This window comes from Trichechus manatus, unplaced genomic scaffold, assembly GCF_000243295.1.
Source record: "Trichechus manatus latirostris isolate Lorelei unplaced genomic scaffold, TriManLat1.0 scaffold00001, whole genome shotgun sequence".
In the NCBI taxonomy this organism is placed as follows: Eukaryota; Metazoa; Chordata; class Mammalia; order Sirenia; family Trichechidae; genus Trichechus; species Trichechus manatus.
The window spans coordinates 32558729-32580217 of NW_004443937.1; the positions used below are offsets into that span (position 1 = coordinate 32558729).

Below are 21489 nucleotides of genomic sequence, written 5' to 3' on the forward strand. Positions count from 1 at the left end.
TAAACTATACAAAAGAGATAATGAGACAAACATGTGCATTTATAGAACTGCATGTCAGCCATGCCAGATCCCTGCAGAGGGAATTCCCAGCACGACCTCATTCGTCTGTGGGGACACAGAGCCATCTTTGTTTAGACATACACATTGCTCTATTTGTCCAGCATGATCAGCCCTCCACTTCTTGATGGTTTCCTTCTGCTATGGACGTGCACGTCCAGTTGTCTGCTGCTTAGAGCAGACGTTTACCTAAAGGAAAAAGTTACTAGTTATTAGTTATTAATTTGGATCATTTTGAAAATAATCCAACAATCATTAAGTGTTATAAAACCATTTTTCAAAAGGCATTTTAATAATAAAGCCAGTAAGTTTTACAAGGATTATGGTTTAAGTGTTTTTCCCAATAATGATGTCTGAGTAATTATGAAATGTTGGGCAACTTCTGATTTCCTAAAGAAAATCTTCCTAAGGAGGCATTTTCAAAATAAAACCCTTGCAAAATAATTTCAGATTTTAGGTTACCTTCCTCATCCACCAGCCATTGGAGGAGGACTAGGGCCACGCAGATGATTGATTCGACCCATTCTTCGGGGAGGGTTTCCAGGTGGCCTAATAAATGGAAAAGTTAATATCTACTGTTTGGTAGACAAACTTCAATTGGTTCCGCTTAAACACTCATATAGCCCCTTTTCTTTTTCTATACCCACAATGTCACCCTAAAACATTACTCAAAAAAAAAAAAAACTACTGTTTAGGTCAGAAGTCATAAATTCAAATACTTATAGGGATCAGACCTATAATGTACATGAGGAAAGTGAGTTTAACAAAGATTGTGATGAACTGAACAGCACCTCCTGTAAATGTCTGACACTCAGTTCCAGCTGATTTTTGCATGTGGAAACACAAGCCCAGTCCAGTGTTGCCTGATCTTCCAAGTTTTTCATTAGAAGCCAAAAATCTAGATTCTAAAGCGAAATCTCCAGATTTTAATGTTGGCCACCAGCTTTCATCCTCTAATTTAGACTTTTCCTATAGGATACTTGATGCACATTCTACTTTGCCAGATTAACTCTGATTATCACATCAGCAGCAACCTGACTTTTAATTTATAGTAATGCATTCACTTCATGAAATAGGATTTAAACTTCTGATTTCCATAAGACTAACTATATACAATACATCGTTTAATTAAAATATACCACAAGGGTAAACATATCTATTACCAATTAAAAAAAAAAAGCTATACCCTCTTCCATCATCGTATCTGGAATCAGATGAGCTTCCATAGCCTCTTCTTTTCTTCACATCTTGTTGAAGCAGAGTTTTGAAACTGAAACGAGGCAGAAAACGAACAACGGAGGAACCTCTCACTTTCAACAATATAATAACATATTCTTCCTTCCAAGGCTTCAACTATCCTATGAGAGGATGACTCTACACCCACATTTCTCACAGCCAGCTGGACGTTGCCACCTAGTGCAAGCACATGTCTAAAACAGGATGTGCTGTGTTCTATGCCAAATTTACCCTTCCTTGCCTCTCTGATTTGCTAATAACTCTCCTTGACAGACCCTGAAACCTGAGTCATCTCAAACTTCTTTCCTCCACACTAAATCAGTTGTCAGGTTCTAGAGGCTGTCTTTGCAGTATCTCACGTTCACTGCCCCCACATTTACCCTGCCAATACTCTAACCTAATGTGACCTTGGGGAGGAAGAGGCCTAGGGTGGTGTGCCAGAGGTACAGGACTTCTGGGAATCTATTTAAATAGAATTTTCCTTATTTGTAGAGGGAGAAGGATTTAACTAACATAAAACATTATTTTTAATAAACAACATGGAGTAGGTAAAATGTGTAAGAAATTGTAGAGAAATTTTGCACTAGGTAATGATCTTAGCACTTTCTTGCCCCCTGCTGTATATTTCTACTGAATCATCTCTTCTGTTTTACATTCTACTCCTTCTAATTTATGATACATGCTGTCACCAGATTAATCTTTCTAAACCACAGCTACAATCAAATTAAGTGCAAAGATCATAGCCTGATATTTGAAGCCTCATACTACCCAGCCCCCCACAGTCCCCACCTTCCCACCTGAAAGTCAAACTTTTATGCTACCCTTCATGTACTTTCTTCCACCTGGAATAACTTCCTCTCATGTCCACCTCCCACAATCATACCCACCCCCAATGCCAAATGGAACATGAAGATATTTACTGATCTTAAAGTCACTGAAGGAAGGAAGCCCCTCAGCTTTGCATCCCTGAAGTTCTCTACAAATAGGAGACACTCAAATATATCCTCAAACTTAGGATAATTAAGACTTGTTAGCTGATGAAGGAGACCTGGTGGCACAATGGTTAAGTGCTTGGCTGCTAACCGAAAGGTTGGTGGTTCGAACCCACCCAGCTGCTCCAAGGGAGAAAGACCTGGCAATTTGCTTCTGTAAAGATTACAGCCTATAAACTTGTTTTCTAGTTCTGCTCTGTCACATGGGATGACTATGAGTCAAAATCGACTCCATGGCACCCAGTAACAGTAGCTGATGAACAATTTTCATGAGACAAACAGCATGTGAAAGATCAAAAAATGCATTAACTAAGAACTACTTGAAATTACGGACAAGCTTAAACTTTTGTCTCCTCTGTCATCAACCTCTGACTTAGAAAAAAGTTCACTACGTGGAAGCTTTTTATTTATTTTATTGTTGTACTTCAAGTGAAAGTTTACAATTCAAGTTAGTCTCTTATACAAAAATTTATACCTACATTGTTATGTGACCCTAATTGCTCTCCCTACACTGTGACAGCACACTCCTCCTTTCCACCCTTAATTTCCTGTGTCCATTCAACCAGCTCTTAACCCTCTCTACCTTCTCATCTCACCTCCGGACAGGAGCTGCCCATTTAGTATCGTGTATCTACCTGAGCTAAGAAGCACACTCTTCACAAGTATCATTTTATGTCCCATAGTCCAGTCTCATCTTTGTCTAAAGAGTTGGCCTCAGCAATGGTTTTAATGCGGGGATGACAGAGTGTCCAGGGGCCATGCTTTCTGGGGTTCTTCCAGTCTCAATCAGACCATTAAGTCTGGTCTTTTTACTAGAATTTGATTTCTGCACCATACTTTTCTCCGGCTCTGTCAGGGACTCTGTTGTGTTCCCTATTAGGGCGGTCATTGGTGGTAGCCGGGCACCATCAAGTTCTTCTGGTCTCAAGCTGATGCAGTCTCTGGTTTATGTGGCCCCTTCTGTCTCTTGGGCTAATACTTTCCTTGTGTCTTTGGTGTTCTTCATTCTCCTTTGCTCCAAGTGGTTGGGACCAATTGATGCATCTTAGATGGCAGCTTGCTAGCTTTTAAGACCCCAGATGTCACTCACCAAAGTAGGATGCAGAACATTTTCTTAATAAACTTTGTTATACCAGTTGACCTGGATGTCCCCTGAAAGCATGGTACCCAGACCTCCGCACCTGCTGCTCTGTCCCTTGAAGTGTATGGTTGTATTCAGGAAACTTCTTAGCTTTAGTTTAGTCCAGTTGTGCTGACTTCCCCTGTAGTGTGTGCTGTCCTTCCCATCACCTAAGATAATTCTTATCTACTATCTAGTTAGCGAATAACCCGCTCCCTCCCTTCCCACCCTCGTAACCATCGAAGAATGTTTTCTTCTGTTTAAACCTTTTCTTGAGTTCTTACAATAGTAGTCTTATATAATATTTGTCCTTTTGTGACTGACTAAATTCACTCAGCATAATGCCTTCCAGATTTCTCCGTTATAGTTCACGGATTCATCATTGTTCTTACGTGGGAGCCTTTTAAATCAAGACATAATTCTTCCCCCTTTACTTAAAACCTGTTGCCTTCGCATCAGTTCCAAGTCATGGCAACCTCACGTGTTTCAGATTAGAACTGTGCTCAATGGGGTTTTCAATGGCTATAATCTTATGAAAGTAGATGACCAGGCCTTTCTTCGATGGCACCACTGGGTGGATTCAAACCTCCAAACTTTTGGTTAGTGGTCAAGTGCAAACCATTTGTGCCACCCAGGGACCTTTTATTTACTTACTTCTTGCATAATATGGAATAAAAATTACACACACACAGGTCGGTGAAAAAAGTAGAGAGAAAGTGAGACACAGTCATTTGAATGGGCAGGCCTGTTTCACAGCTGCAGATTGAAATAGTTACCATTAGGGCTAAAGCATGATCAAGCTACTAGCTAACATATTATCATAAGATGTTTGGTAGCAGCTTCACCACCAATCGAGTCTTAATTTCCCTTAGTAACGCTATTAATAAAAATAGAAAACGTGACAAGTGAAAACTGCCTCAGGATAAATGAGATACAGAACATAATGTATCTAATGCACATCTGTCAAATATTAGGGCTATTAAGAGCACTCTTATACTTACAACAAAACCACAAATTCGGCTATTCCCCAGAAGAAGTCTGTTATCAAAGATAATCTCCATGGGGACTGACTCCGGCTATCCAACACTTGTCCTAAAATAAAGAAATTCAGTTAGTGCCCCAAATCCCTGACACAGACGCATTACATTTAATTAGATAGGTAACAGTCATAGACTGGTTTCAACTTGTTCTCTGTTCCAAATGATCAACACAAGGAGAGGCCTACTATGTGCATATCACTCTAAAGAAAGGTTCAGAGAAATAAAGCTCCATAATCTAGGGGTGATTTCGTTAACATGTCAAATGACTACTTATAGTTTGTAATTCTGGTGGCTGACTTGAAGTATTTTGAGGAAACAAATGGGACGGATGAATATAATGGAATACTCATACCACCTCCACTTTCCTAAATGTGTTCAGAGGATTTCTTTCCACTTGCAAAGTCTCTTGGCTATATAAAAAAGATGGTTTATACATACTTTTTAGAAGATTTTAGAATCAGTTATCATAAAATTTTTGTAAATCAAAGAATCTGTGTGCTGTAAGTACTGAAGAGAATTTAGCTTGTTCTTCATAAAATGACCACTATTTTCTAAAACAGAATGCTCTTGATTCTAATTACAGGTCCCAACTTTATTTTAAGCAAACCTGGATCTATTTTTCAAAACACCTGAAATAACAGAAACTAAACTAAATTCTAGTATTCTAGAGTTTCAGCCTTGCAAATTAAGAGGTCAGAATACTCTGGGGGAAGAACAGCTGTCTGTCAACTACCTATCCTCTCCATTATCCCAAGGACTTCCCCATGCTCACGCCACCACCCAACTCCTGTCTAACATCTTCTCTTTCCCTGACCAGCTGACTTTCAGGTGTCCACTCAGACCTCAGCTCTCACAGAGCTGTTGACAACAAGGGACTACGCGCTTAGTCAGAAGCACATGGGTGGCAGGCTTGCTTTACTACTTGCTAGCTCTGCTTCTTTAGAGTGATCTGACATTTTCCTTCTCTGTGAGAAATGATTCCAGGGTTTGCCATCATATAAGATTGTTGAAAAATATCATTTGGACAGTAAGAGAAATCTTTTGTCAACTATAAAGTAGAGATAAATACAGTTCTTCTATCTATACAAATGAATCTAATTACAAACCATCAATTCTTCCTTTGTGATTCTAAAAAAAAAAGTTGCTTTGAATTGACCTGACTCAACGGCAATCTCATGTGTGTGAAAAGTAGAACTGTGCTCCATAGGGTTTTCAATGGCTGACTTTTTCAGTAGTAGACAGGCCTTTCTTCTGAGGCACCTTGGGGTGCACTCAAACTCCCAACCTTAAAGAACCTATTATATGCACTTGCATCATTCAATCTTGCTTTTTGCACTTTCCCCCTAGCTCCTGCAGGCAGACCACCCCACCTCCCAACATAGTCCCAGTAGGAGATAGGGTGCTTGAATAAAATAAGCATTTCTCAACTGTAAAAGTTGAGATAAAAGGTCCTAACAGGATATTTATGTGGAACAAATCCAACAATACGTACGTAACACACTACATATGAAAAGAATTATTTAGTAACGGCTAAGTAAAAGCTGACAGTCAGCCTCAACCACAAAACATGCAACACAAACCGATGTCTGCAAGTACCCGAAACCACATTAAGACTTTGACACTTTTCTTTAAAGCTTTCTAAGCAGAAGGAAGGAGATGGGTGTGCAAGGAGATACTGAGGAGCAAAGAAAAGCAAAGCACTCAGCTAGAAGACTCCTTACTGAATAGCTTATGCAATCATCTGTCTGTCTGAATCATCTCTGGAAATAAACAAATGATTCGAACAGAACCAGGACTCAGTTCCCGTGACCCAAGAACAACTTGTTAAGATTGCACCAAGGAATTTCACTTGACTAAATAGGTGGGCGGGCAGTTCTGGCATTGTTCTGACCTGGTCATACCGTGTTATCCCTTTCCAGGTATTTTCCTTGTGGAGTCACAGAATTAAATCTCTCTCCAATTCTCTATTCTGGAAATAATGAACTTGCTCATAAAGGACTGATGCTTCTTCCAGGGCCCCTTAAAATCAGGGCAAAAAGTTGCATGCATGTATGACTGACCACCTACTCTCTCCTGGGATAAGTCCCATTCAAATCTCTCATCTAATTCTCATCCTAGTTCGGGTCTATCTTTTTACACGTTTCAGAAATAATATAGTAGATGACAGGAAGGACTCTGAAGCCAGCCTACCTGGGCTCTAATCTCAACTGTGTCATTAACTCCGTTTGTGACCCTGGGAAAGCTATTCAATCTCTCTGCGCCTCAGTTTCTCCACCCATAAAACAGGGTGAATAGGGCTGTTTTAAAGACTGCATGCGTTAGTAAGCAAATAGCGCTAAAACAGTGCCCAAAGCATAAGCGCCACGTAAATGGTGTTAATTTCGTTGTCATTACTAGTTATGAACGCGGGCGTCCGAGAAGAGCACCAATTTTCGCTAGACCCTCGTCAGGGTCGCAATGCTCAGCTTTAGGCCTGCGGGAACCCCGCGCCGTCATCACCCCGGAGGCCTCCGAACCTGCCCGCCAGCTCAGGGACTGTCAGCTGAGGCGCAGCAAGCCGGGGTGGCTTCGCATCCGCCCCCCTCCCCCCAAGGCAGCAAAGGCCGGGGAAGCCGGAACGGGTGTTGGGTATTGGGCCCGGTGGGTGAGGGTGGAGGAAACCCGGACTCCGGCCTCCCAGGCCAACTGTGCAGCTCCTCGAACTTACCGTTCGAGATGTAAACCATCCTGCTTCCCGTTCCCGGCTTCTGGAGCCACTAGGGCCCCACGCCCCGCTCGGCTTCCGTATCTGCCTCCGCACTCCGCCCCCGGAACGTCACAGGCAACGATTAGACAAAACGGTAACGGAGGCGTGAGGTGGGCAGAACCCATTGGCTGCTAGGAGGGACGTGCTCCAGAGAGACGTTTTGCTTCGTCACGCCGGCGACTTCTGGTGACCGGATGTGATGGTTGGGTGTCGTCTTGTAAGTGCGCCACTTCCTCACGGCTTCGTTATTTGAATTTGGGGAGGTAGTTTGCACAGCCCTGTGAGGAGAAGGTGCATTTTAGTTGTTTGATAGGCCCAGAGTCAGGGTTAGGCAAGGCTTCCAAGTGTGAACTGGGAAGAACCACGGGCTGGAGGAAACTCCTCAGAATTTTCCAGAAGTGTTGATATTTGAGGGATTTGCTAGGAAGGAATTTCCCTTCCGGCAGAGGCAGTGACAAAATCTTACGGAAGTTTATTTTCATACTTCTGAGAGTACACATCTAGGCACCCCCTTGAAGTATTCATTCTCTTTTAAACCACTACTTTTCCTCTGGGTTTACCATCAGTGAGTGGGATTTTTATCAACTCTTGTGAGATAACTATGAAAAAAATTAAGTGCTGTAGTGCGAGACCTTCCTGTGCTTGTTTCTTACCCATAGGTACTGCATGCCAGCATTGTTTAGGTGACAGAGATGAGTAGGACATCTCTTAGTCGTTAAGTAAATATAAACTACATATCATGGGCCAATGGATATTTATTCTGCTCCAGGTACTGGGCTACTTGTATTCTCCTGAGAAGCTGAGTTTTAATTATTGTGAAATCTAGATTTCTGGAGCCATGGAGGTTGAGACGACCCACGAAAACTGTCTCCCTGAGATGATTTTTTTTAACCTTGAGCCTTGAGAAAGCTGGTTTCGTAAAGTCTCCTTTAAGTCAAACAATGTTACTGTGGGCCCTCAAGTCGATTCTGGCTCGGTGACTATAGCACGGAGTAGAACTGCCCAGTAGGATTTCATAGGTTGTAATCTTTACAGGAGTAGATTGCCAGGTCTTTTCTCCCTCAGAGCCTCTGGTGGGTACAACTGCTGACCTTTCCGGTTGGCAGCCAGGCACTAAGGCTTTGCGCCACCAAGCCTCCCTAAAGGTGTCAAACAATGTTGTTAGGTGCCGTCAAGCCAGTTCGGGCTCACAGTGACCTTATGTATAACAAAACAGAAAGTTGCCCAGTCCTGTGCCATCCTCAAAATTGTCAACAATAGCCTAGCTTAATGTGTAAGGAATGTTCGCCTTGGGCCTTGTGGATAGTTATCTATGTAAGTTTTGAGAATTGTCTAGTAAGTTTTGAGAAACAGAAACTCCAAGATCAGACAGAAGATGTGTTTTAGGGGTATTTGTTACTATGAAAACGCTGTTCTGGCCCTGTTTCCATGGCTGTGTATAATCACTACTGATGAGATGGAATATAAAAATCTGAAAAATCCTTCGTTGGAACATTTTTGACTCTTTAGTCAGAAGTGTTGCTTGATTTGCAGGCTATATATTAAAGAAACTTCAGATAAATTTCTGTTATTGGCTTAATATTGGTTCTGGTTTCACAAAATCATTTTGACTGTTCTGGAATCCAGATTTCTGGGTTCATGGAATTGGGGTGACCCACCCAGGCCATCCACCCTTAGGTGTCCTTCTGAAATGGTTCCCTGGAGGCACCTTCAGGTCAAACAATAGCTTAGCAAGCAGCTTAGTGGAGAGCATTTTTGCCTCAGGCGTTGGGTTCTTTTGGAAAATTATCTTTGTGCAGCCAGCCTCAAGAAGCAGGAACTTCAGGAGCTAATTAGAGGCTGTTTTAGGATGTATGGAATGTCCATGCTAACTGTTTCTGTAACCTGCCCCGTGCTTTGATGTTATCTTCTGGTTAAAATTAACATAACAATGAGCTATAACCCATTTTCACTGTCCACTCTTCTGAGCACCTTCCCAGACACGTTCAGTTCACGTGACACTGCCCAGTTTGAATCATATCTACTCGCAATAAATAATTCTCTTACACTAATTTTTGGTGTTTCTCTAAGCAGTTGAGGTTTTTGACAGTTACAACACTTTGAACATGTCAATCTCATATCTATCTCAAGGACTTTGTACTTGGCTGTTCTGTCTGGAATCCTGATGGCTGCTTCCTTTTAGTTCTCAAGCAATGTGTCATTTTTTCTGAGAGGTTCCTCATTACCTTAGCTAAAATTAAACTGAAAATTATATTTTGTAAGTAATTATATTTTATATTTAGCGGTGTGGGTTAAACTTGTATGTCCTAATTCCTAGAATAAGCAAAGAATTTCACATTGGTTTTTTTGTGAACATTTTCTCCCCAAAATACATATGATAGGACAAGTCAGCATCCTCCACTTAATTTGAGACTTTTGCAGCACAACCAGAAAGGGCTGTTTTTGCAAAAATATTGGAGGGGTTCATTAATTTTCCCAGTGACATTTCTTAACCTTTGATATACTGGTTTCCTTGTTTGTTTGTTTTTTTCAGTTGTTATTTGATCTTCTAGATCCTAATTTGTCAATAACTTTGCAGGTGATACAAACCTTTCTCCAGAATTATTTCCTTGGGTTTCATGAAACCGGTCTCTTCTGTAAAATGTGCATTTTTCACTTTGCGATGAATATGCATTGTATTTGTATTCTATTATTCATGGTTAGGGAGGGATGCTTGAAGCACTAATGTCATACGTGATCAGGTCTTTGGTTAATATTTTAACATTTTCATGACTTGCTTTTCTCTGCACCTTCTTAATTCCAGAATAACAGATAATGAAAATTTGTCAAAAGAGAAGCCCCTAAGTGCTATAGAAGTAGATTGGGTGGAAGATCTAATTTTGCCTAGGGGAAATCTTCCCAGAAGTAATGCCTAATCTAAAACAATGAGTAAGAGAGGGCCAGACAGGTAGGAGAGGAAGGACATACCAGGTAGAGGGCACATCATTTGCAAAAATATAGCAGCCTTATAATTTAGTACAAAAAAAGAATGGCCAACATGTTATGGTGTAGCATAGGTTTCATTTGGGGGAATATAAGTGATGAGGCTGCAAAGGTAGGACAGGGTCTAGATTATGACAACCTTGTATGCCCCACCAAGAAGTTTGGCCTCATCCTATAGGGAAGTGTTCATTGTTGTTAGGTGCTATCAAGTTGCTTCCGACTCATAGCGACCCTGTGTACAACAGAACGAAACACTGCCCAGTCCTGCGCCATTCTCAAAATCGTTGCTATGTTTAAGCCCAGTGTTGCAGCCACTGTGTCAGTCCATTTTGTTGAGGGTCTTCCTCTTTTTCGCTAACCCTCTAAGGGAAGTGTAGTGGTTTTAAAAATTTGTCCACAATTTTTTTTTTTAACTTTCAGTGTGGGCTGGATTTAGTGACAGTTTTAGTTATCTAGTGCTGCTGTAACAAAAATACCATGAGTGGATGGTTTCATCAAACAGAAGTTTATTCTCTCATAGTCTAGTAGCTTAGAAGTCCAAATTCAGGGTATCAGCTCCAGGGAAGGCTTTCTCTCTCTGTTGGCTCTGGAGGAAGGTCCTTGTCTTCAATCTTCCCCTGGTTGAGGAGCTTCTCTGCGCAGGAACCTCAAGTCCAAAGGACACACTCTGCTCCTGGCACTGTTTTCTTGGTGGTATGAGGTCCCGCATGTCTCTCTGCTCACTTCTGTCTTTTATATTGCAAAAGAGATTGGTTAAAGACACAATCCAATCTTGTAGGTTGAGTCCTGCCTCATAAACGTAACTGCCGATAATCCCGTCTCATCAACATCATAGAGATAGGATTTACTGCACGTAGGAAAATCACATCAGATGACAGAATTTTGGAAAATCACACAATACTTCGACTCATGGCCTGGCCAAGTTGACAGATATTTTGGGGGAACATAATTCAGTCCATGACAGTGACTAAGGAAAAGAATGTGACGGAGTTATTAGGGGAAGCCATGTCATGAGCAGCCCTATAGAGAGGCCTGCATGGTGAGGAACTAAAACCTCTTGCCAACACCCATGTGAGTGAGCTTGGCAGCTCCAATCAAGTCTTCAGAGATTGCTGCCCTGGCTGACAGCTTGACTGCAACTTCTTGAGAAACCCTGGGCTAAAACCACCCAGCTATACTATTCCTGGATTTCTAACCCTCAGAACTGATGTGGCATAATAAATGCTTGTTTTAACCTGCCAAATTTGGGGTAGTTTGTTACTCATCAATAAATAATGTAGGAAGCAATGGGAATTAATGGAAATTTTTAAAGACTTTGAACTCAGTATCTCATGCAATGCCTTTTTTTTTTTTTTTTTTTTTGGCTAGTCTTTTCTAATAGGTTTGCATTTATAGTACGTATTGGAAGAAAAGTAAGTATAGCAGCAGCTACAGCTGTTTGATGAAGAGCAATGTTTTGTTTGTATTGATACATGGTACTCTTTCCTGACATTAAAAATACTGGGGTAAATTTTTCTTCTTAAACAATCTATGTTTATTTAGTATTTTAATGTGTTTTAAATCTCTTTATTGATTTGGGATGAACAGTTAATTAGTTGGTTGTCCCTCCAGCCAACTTCTTGTTGTTAGTTGCTGTCGAGTTGGTTCTGACTCATGGTGACCTTGTGTGCAGAGTAGAACTGCTCCATAGGGTTTTCAAAGTTGAGGCCTTTCAGAAGCAGATCACCAGGCCTGCCGTCCTAGGCACCCCTGGGTGGGTTTGAACTACCAACATTTCAGCTAGTAGTAGAGCGCTGAACCGTTTGTGCCACCCAAATAATCAGTTGTTATTATTATGTTTGTTATGACTCTTATTTTGTGGAGGACAAATCAGTGTTACAAGAGAATACAAATTTTTTTGTTTTTAAGTGACATCAGTTCCATACTTGGGAAAATGTCGTATGATTTCAGTATATTTACCACACCCAGTCGCCTTTGGACATCACCTTTTCTTTTATATCGCCAAAAGAAAAAAAAAATCTGATCAATAAGTCTATTAGAGTTAGAAGGTTTAACTGGGTGGAAAAAACCATTCCCGAACGGGAACCACCTTTCCGAAGAGATGAGCTCATCACATACAATCTTGATTACCTGCTGTACAGTACAGACTGTTAGGAGATTTCCCAAAAGGGAATTTTAAAATGATTGGTTGTCATTCACTTAATGAGCAGGAGGTGGCTTAGATTGGTTGATTAAGTTTGCATGTCTTCATTCTACAGATTAGCTATGGCTTATCTATTTGCACTTTTCCCAGAACTGTCTTTATCGTGAGTTTTTAGTTTCTATGAAGGGTTAAGTTTAAACAGGGTAGTGATTTTCTTTAACAAGACTTTTCAGTAAGCAGAGTGTCAAGGAAAATTTAGCTAGCAATCATCCTAGTTACAAATGATTCCTAATGCTCTTTATACAATTAATAGAGACCAGGGATATCATTGCTGATGTCAGATGGATCCCGACTGAAAGCACGGAATGCCTGAAAGATGTTTCCCTGTGTTTTATTCACTATGCAAAGAGATTTGACTGTGTGGATCATAACAAATTATGGGTAACATTGCGAAGAATGGGAATTCCAGAACACTAAATTATGTTCATGAGGAAACTGTACACAGATCAAGAGGCAGTCATTCGAACAGAACAAGGGGATACTATGTGGTTTAAAGTCAGGAAGGGTGTGCGTCAGGGTTGTATCCTTTTACCATACCTATTCAATCTGTATGCTGAGCAAAAAATCTGAGAAGCTGGACTATATGAAGAACGGGGCATCAGGATTAGAGGAAGATTCATTAACAACCTGCATTACATAGATGACACAACCTTGCTTGCTGAAAGTGAAGAGGACTTGAAGCACTTAACTGATGAAGGTCAAAGACCACAGCCTTCTGTATGGATTACGCTTCAACATACAGAAAACAAAAATCCTCACAAATGGACCAATAAGCAACATAATGATAAATGGAGAAAAGATTGAAGTTGTCAAGGATTTCATTTTACTTGGCTCCACAGTCAACACCCATGGAAGCAGCAGTCAGGAAACCAAAAGATGCATTGCATTGGGCAAATCTGCTGCAAAAGACCTTTTTTATGGTTTGTTTATTATTGTAGTTTAAGTGAAAGTTTACATTTCAAGTTAGTGTCTTAAATACAAAAATTTATACATACGTTGTTACGTGACCCTAATTGCCCTCCCTATACTGTGACAGCACACTCCTCCTTTCCACCACTGATTTCTCATGTCCATTCAACCAGCTCCTAACCCTCTCCACCTTCTCATCTCACCTCCGGATAGGAGCTGCCCGTTTAGTCTCATCTATCCACTTGAGCTAAGAAGCACTCTTTATTTTTTATGTCCCATAGTCCAGTCCAATCTTTGTCTGAAGAGTTGGCCTTGGAAATTATTTTAGTTCTGGGCTGATAGAGAATCTGGGGGCCAGGCTCGCCGGGGTTCCTCTAGTCTTAGACCATTAAGTCTGGTCTTTTTACTAGAATTTGATTTCTGCACCCCACCTTTCTCCTGCTCCATCAGGGACTCTCTGTTGTGTTCCCTGTCAGGGCAAAAGACCTTTTTAAAGTGTTAAAAAGCAAAGATGGCACCTTGAAGACTAAGGCATGCCTGACCCAAGCCGTGGTGTTTTCATTCACCTCATATGCATGCGAAAGCTGGACGATGAATAAGGAAGACTGAAGAATTGATGCCTTTAAATTGTGGTGTTGGCGAAGAATATTGACTATACCGTGGACTACCAAAAGAATGAACAAATCTGTCTTGGAAGGAGTACAACCAGAATGCTCCTTAGAAGCAAGGGTGGCGAGACTATTCTCACATACTTTGGAAGTGTTATCAGGAGGCATCGGTTATTGAAGAAGGACATCATGCTTGGTAAAGCAGAGGGTCAGTGAAAAAGAGGAAAACTGTCAATGAGATGGATTGACACAGTGGCTGCAACAGTGAGCTCAAGCGTAACAATGATTGTGAGCATGGCACAGGACCGGGCAGTGCTTTGTTCTGTTGTACATAGGGTCGCTATGCGTTGGAACGACTGAACGGCACCTAACGAAAACAACATACTGTAGGTGTCTTCTGACTGAAATCCTAGCTTCTGCCTTTACTGCAGTTTTCACACCGCAGCAAGAGTGGTCTTAAAATAGAAATTATCTCATTCTCATGCCTAAAACCTTTTAGACACTAAAATTTAGGAATTTCCATTGCTTTTAAAATAAAATCTAGTTTCTTGTCATGGCCTACAGGCCCATCATGATTTGTCTGTCCCCTTGATTGCCCCTTTCATTAAGCCTCATGACACACATCCCCACACGAATTATGCTATGGTAACATTGTTCTTTTAGTTTCTTGAGCACCTTAAGCTCTTTAATGCCTACAGGACTCTGCACATGCTTTTCCTTCTACTTGCAACACTCTTCCCCCTGACCCTTTGTACATCCAGCTCCTTTCATCCTTTAGGTATCAGCTTAAGTATCGCCACTTGAGGGTGCCCTTCCCTGACCACCCATCCTTGTGATTATTTTCTTTATAGTACTTATCACAATGTGAAATTATTTTATTTATCTGTTTTCTTGATTTTTGTCTCTCTCCCCCAAGAAGCTATAAGATTTAAGAGGTCAGGAACCTTGCCTACCTTATTCCTAAATATATTCTCAAAGTCTATTTTAGTCCTTGGCAGGTAGTAGGCACACAGATATTGATTGGTTGGCTGGTTGAATGACACAGAGAAATACTTCTTTCCAAAAAGTTTCTTAAAATCTCATGGATCTTTATCAACAAAGTAAACAGAAAACCTACCGATAGGGAGAAGATTTTGGGGAACCATGTATCAGATAAAGGCCTAATATCCTATATATGTGTGTGTGTATATATATACATATATGTATACACATATATGTATATATATACACACACATGTACACATATGTATACACATATATACATATGTATACATATATACATATACGTAAATATGTATATATATACATATATATATACATATACATATATGTGTATATATAACTTCCACAATTTAAAAACAGAAAGACGAGAAACCCAATCAAAAGGTGGATAAAGGACTTGAGCACCAAAGAAGATAGTTCAGTTGTCAACAAGCACATGAAAAGATGTTCAACATCATTAGCCATTAGGGAGATGCAAATTAAAACCACAACAGTTATTAGTAAGGTTGTAGAGAAACTGGAACCCTCATCCATTGCTGGTGGGAATGTAAAATGGTACAGCCACTGTGGAAAACAGTTTGGCAGTTTCTCAAAAAGTTGGACGTAGAAGTCCCATATGACCCAGAAATCCCAACCCTAGGTATATACCTAGAAGAAATGGAGGCTGGAACACAAACAGAAAACTTTACACCACTGTTCACTGCAGCATTCTTCACAATAGCCAAAAGGTGGAAACAACCGAAATGTCCATCAACAGATGAATGGATAAACATTCTTTTTTCATAAAGAGAAATGAAGTTCTGATGCATGCCACAACACGGATGAATCTTGAATACATGCTGAGCGAAATAAGTCGGTCACAAAAGGACAAATACTGTGTGATCTCACTTAATGAAAATAAGCAAATGTTTAGAAACCAAAGATTATTAATGGTTACCAGAGGTGGAAAGCAGGAGGGAAGGGGGAGTTTTTGTTTGGGGGGGGCATTGAGTTTATGTTGTTAGTGGTGGAGTAGCTTGGAAAATGATAGCAGTAATGGTGGCACAACATGAAAAATGTTATCAATGTCATTGAGCTGCAAATGTGGAAAAATGTTTTGGTTGTATATTTTCACCATAAAAAGAATAATTAAAAAAAAAAAAAGCTATTGGATCACCAGAGGAGGAAGGAAACTAACATTGGGATCTTCTGAGAACAAGACGCTGCTAGACTTTCTCTTCCTTTCCATTTCTCCATATAGATCGTTTCTTCCTGAGATTTAGTGCATTGATGTTCTGACAAACTACATCTAGCCTCTCCCTACTCCATTTCATGCTGTGTTCGGCTGCCAGTGTAATCTGGTCTTGCCGGTTTCCTGCTCACAAAACGTCAGTTTTTCCCCATCACCTGCCAAATAATGCCCAGCCTCCCTGGTCTGGCACTGAAGGCCTTCCTGATAGATCATCTTAGGTTTATCTCTCTGACTTCTAATTCCCGAAGAGACCCCGTTGTTTTCCTGCCTCATTACTTTGCCCATATGATTCCTCTTGAGGAGAATTTTGTTTACCTGTTGAATCTAACCCATCTTTCAAGGTAAGGTTTGTTCATATGAAATAATGTATGTGCCTTAGGCTGGGTTCTCTAGAGAAGCAAAACCAGTAAAGCGTATAAATATATGTAGAGAGAGATTTATATCAAGGAAATGGCTCATGTGGTTGTAGAGGCTGGAAAGTCCCAAGTGTGTGGGTCAGGATAGAGGCTTCTCCTGATGCATGTAGCCGCAGGGGCTGGTGAACCCAAGATCAGTAGGTCAGAGAGCAGGGTTCTTGCTCACAGGCTTTGGAGATCGGCAAATCCCAAGATAGTCAGACAAGACCACAGGTAAACTGCTAGCTCAAGTCCCAAGAACCAGAGGTCAGACGAGTAGGAGCCAGCTGCAGGATCCAGAGCAAACAAAAGCCCACGAGCATCGCCAGCATGTCCACTTCTATTCGATGCAGGCCACATGTCCAAGGAAACTCCCTCTCAACTGATGAGCTACTCACAGCAGATCCCATTATGGAGGTAATCACATTATATCAAATCTCATTATGGAAGTGATCACAGCATCATACGACTGCCAAACCACTGAGAATCATGGCCCAGCCAAGTTGACACACAACCTTAACCATCACAGTATGTGAAAGGACTTTTCAAATTATATAAAAATACGTATATAATTAGTAGCAAGGTGGGGTGGGAGACAAAAGATAAGATTCCTCCCTCCAATCTTCTTTTACGTCTAGTGCTTCACATTAGCCACTAGCCACATGTGGCTGTGGAACACCTGAAATGTCGTTAGTCCAAAGTGTGATGTCCTGTAGTGCAAAATACACACTGGATTTCAAAGAGAACAACAATGTTAAGTATCTCAATAATTCTTTATATTGATTACCTGTTGAAATGATAATATTTTGGCTATTGGATTAAGTAGAATATGTTATTAAAAGTAATTTTACCTGTTTCATTTTATTTTTTTAATATGGCTACTAGAAAATTTAAAATGACATATGTAGCTCACACTTCAGGTTCACATTGCATTTCTATTGGCTAGTGCTGGTCTGGAATGTAGACATTATTGGCCTGGCAGCGAAAAGATATTTGGTAAATATTTTGTTGAATGTGTGAATGAATTAATAGTGTTAGTAACGGATGATATTTATACAGGGTTTATGTCAGACACTGTTCTCAGCACTTTCCATTTACTAATTTATGTAATCCCCACAACAACAATAAAGCGAACATTTATATAGCACTTACCCTGTGCCAGAAACTTCTAAGTGATTTTAATGTATTAATTCATTTAAAACTCAACACTGCTAAGTGAGATCTATTATTATTCCCATTTTATAGATGAGGAAACTGAGTCATAGAGAGCTGAAATGACTTGCCCAAGATCACACAACCAGTTACAAGTGGAGCTGAGATTAAGTTCAAGAGTCCCTCTGGCTACAGAGTTTGTGCATCTAAACCCTATGCTATACTGCCTCTTCACACATAAGCAGAGGTATTGAAAAAGGAGGATATATTCTGACGTGCTACTGGTAGTATAGAATGGGAGGTGGTTCTGGAGGCTGTTTGAATGTATCTCAGTTTTTTGAAAGTTAAAAAGTAGCTGCCCATCATTTCGTTCTTTTCTAGACACCCTAGCAAAATTCCCCTAAGCATCTCTGAGTGGATTACCTTCCTGTCTCTATACCAATCTCTCAGCCAAAAGGATGGGCTATTACTTATGAAGTTGGAGTCAATCCCACTTAAACCACATGGCTTGGGAGTTGGAGAGGGATAGTGTTTACCACAAGATGGTGAAGGAATGCTGAGTTACATCAAAACAATAAGGTACTCTCATCTTAGGGAACGTAGAGAACAGATGGCATTTATATTCTTTATTAACCTTTTATGTGTTTGTTCTTACAGTTATTGCCTTTTTATTCTTTGTATCATCAGGGTTCAGAAATCTTAGCTTTTTAATTGTCTCATTTTTCTGCGTTATACTATTGTTGCTTTTCATAGCAACTTCTACTTTTTCTGTTTCTTTGGAGGTATGCAGCCTCAAACTGAACACACCGTGCAGATGTTTCCTCTTTTGAACCAATAAGCATCTTATCCCTTTAGCTGAATTGATGATTGTATTGTTCTACAAGTCACTTTCTTAAACTACCTGAACCATTTTCTGCATCAGAATGGGAAAACGTTCATAAAAATTCATGGTGCTGTCTTCCTTGGAGAATTTGGTTGATTAAAAAGTTTGGGGTTTCATGTTTAGTCCCTAAGTATGTCAGAAAGTTAATTACATTGTCGGTTTCATTAGCGAGCCCGTGTGGTTAAATTTAAACAGTCTATCTTAAAGTGAATACGGAATATCTAGATCTCAACCTGTGGTTCCATTACAGGAAGAGAAATGTTGTTCCAATTATAATTTCTAACCTTTTAAACGCATGAACCAGTTTTAGCAGTCGTGGTAACTTTAATGGAAACTGGTACAGTGGTAGCTGGAGGGGAATACTGGTCCAGAGTTTTAAAGTATAATCGTCAGAGATTTAGGAGTTGGTTGCCTGTGGGCATTGACTGATCATTAAAAGCAAACTTTTAATATTTTTAAAATTGTATTCTACAGTACCAAAAAAAATGTGTTACTTTCTAAGTCTTAACTGCTGTTGTTGTTGTTAAGTGCTGTCAAGTCGCTTCCAGCTCATAGTGATCCCATGCACAACAGAACGAAACACTGCCCTGTCCTACACAATTCTCATGATTGTTGTCATTCTTGAGCCCATTGTTGCAGCCACTGTGTCAATCCTTATTGCTAGATCCTTAAATTTGGAATATAAGAAATACTAAAAAATGTATATTTTATTATTATGTTTATTGATCTCAAGATAACTTTGAACTTTATGTTTTGAACAATTAGAGTATAGATATGTGCCTTGTGACTTTAAGGAACTTATAATTTATTATTCTTATTCACTGAATGGTTTGGAGCAGAGCATTTGACTGTCTTTGGTTGTTTGATTTTTTTTTTTTAATGTGATACCTGTACATAATATAAAAAATCAGAAGATACCAATAGATATTCCATGAAGAGCAAGTTTCCTTTCTTCACCTATAACCCATGATTCTAAATTTTGATCCCAGTGGTTAAGTGCTCGACTGCTAACTGAAACATCAGCAGTTTGAACCAACCAGCAGCTCAGCAGGAGAAAGATGTGGCCGTCTGCTTCGGAAAAAATTACAGCCTTGGAAACCCTATGGGGCAATTCTGCTCTGTGCTATAGGGTTGCTATGAGTTGGAGTTGACTTGACGGCAATGGGTTGGCTTAGTGAGGCTGTCTTAAGTTCTGCTTGGCAGATTCCTGTTAGATACCAACCATTCACTGTCAAGTCTATTCCAATTCATGGCGACCCCATGTGTTACAGAGTAGAACAGCCCCCTACGGTTTTCTTGGCTGTAATCTTTACCGAAGCAGACTGTCAGGCCTTTCTTCCATAGCACCGCTGAATGGATTTAAACCACCAACCTTTAGGTTAGTAGCTGAGTGCAAACTGTTTGTGCCACCTAGGGAATCTTTCTTGGGCAACAGTGGCCTCAAATGACAGACTCACCTCTTTGATTCTATCTTCTGTTGGATGTTGGTCCAGCAGTTCCTCACTTTCTTGTTAGCTTTTAATGCTTTTAGAACCTTTTTCCCCATTATTTTGTCCAGATTTTTTTAGTTGTCCTCAGTAGGAGGGTTAGTACGAATTACTTAATTCTCCATAACAGAAGTGAAAGTTGACACATTTATTTAACCGAATCAGTACCAAACGTAGATTAAGCCTTAGATTAAGCACTGTTTTGCTTTTTAAAGCTTCTATTACTTATGCAAACATTTTCCAGAGTAACTTCTGTTCTTCTAATATATACAAAACATAGGAAAGATAGCTATAAGTAGTAAACTTAAATGTATGGGTGATTTAAAAAAATATTCATTTTGCAAGTGAACGTTCCACTTTTAATCTTTCCATATTCAGACAGATGAATAAAATTTTACTTTGTTTTGACACGCTTTGTCCTTTTAATGGTAGTTTCAATGAAAATATGTTCATTTTACAGTCACTGGGAGAGAAGTTCTTTCTTTATGGCCCAGTGATGACTGTTTGTGGGAGGGATTGTTAGGTAGACTCCAAAGGATACTGCTAGGGGGGTTGCTGTGGCCTGAACTAGGTAGCTAGAGAGGCTGTTGCTGATGATACAACACCACTTCATTTTTTTCTTACTAAAACAACTCAACTAATATTGGGGGAAAAAAAGTTGCTGTTGAGTTGATTCTGACTATGGAGACTCCATGTATTTCAGAATAGAACTGCTCCACAGGTTTTTCAATGGCTGTGACCTTTTGAAAGTAGGTTACCAGGCCTTTCCTCTGAGATGTTTCTGAGTGGATTCAAACCACCAGCCTTTCCAGTAGTAGCTTAGCACCTAACTGTCTGCATTACCCAGGGACTCCTCTATTAAAATTACCCAAGGTCAAATATGGTTCTCAATTTCATAACGATCATCTTTCACGATTATCAATAATTCTTCTCTTGCTGTGAAACTCTAACTTGTTTTTGATGGGAAGTATGGAACAGAAACTCTGAAAATGGCATCTGACAACTGAAGAAGTGTTACTTGATGTTACTTGTTTCATTCTTCTTGAATGTATTTAGCTACTCCTTAGTGCACCCGGTCTTTCATGTTCAGACTGAGACATTTTACAAGTGTGTTGGGAACCATATGTGCAGAAAAATGGAGAAGCAAGTGGAAATGGATATAGGCACCTAGGTTGCCAACCTGTTTAGTCTCTCTAGTTCCTGTGCTGTCATCAGCTGGCTGGCAGGAGAGGGAGCTGACAACAGGGCTGGCGCACGAGACAGCGAGCTGTCGCTCAGGTGTGCTGTTGCAGCCGTGGTGGCAGCATAAACAGTTCACACTGGGGCTTAGTAGGCTAACCGAGTACTTGGGAGCTCAGCTCTCCCACATGGAAAAGCCACCCAGAATACAACTCCAGCCTTTCAGTGAGTCACTGTTTTTAGAAATGTAAAATTCTAAAGAAACTC

At 40.3% G+C, this 21489-nt stretch overlaps 1 protein-coding gene across 1 annotated transcript; it reads right to left on the reverse strand.

Moving 5' to 3' along the window:
- Positions 1-515: 515 nt before the first annotated feature.
- SELENOK (selenoprotein K) lies at positions 516-7283 on the reverse strand. Its single transcript, XM_023727359.1, has 4 exons — positions 7153-7283; positions 4407-4497; positions 1244-1327; positions 516-606 (listed from the first exon to the last, which is right to left on the reverse strand). Exons 1-4 carry the CDS (start codon positions 7169-7171, stop codon positions 516-518), a joined length of 285 nt encoding a protein of 94 aa, XP_023583127.1. The 5' UTR covers positions 7172-7283.
- Between the last annotated feature and the right edge of the window lie 14206 nt (positions 7284-21489).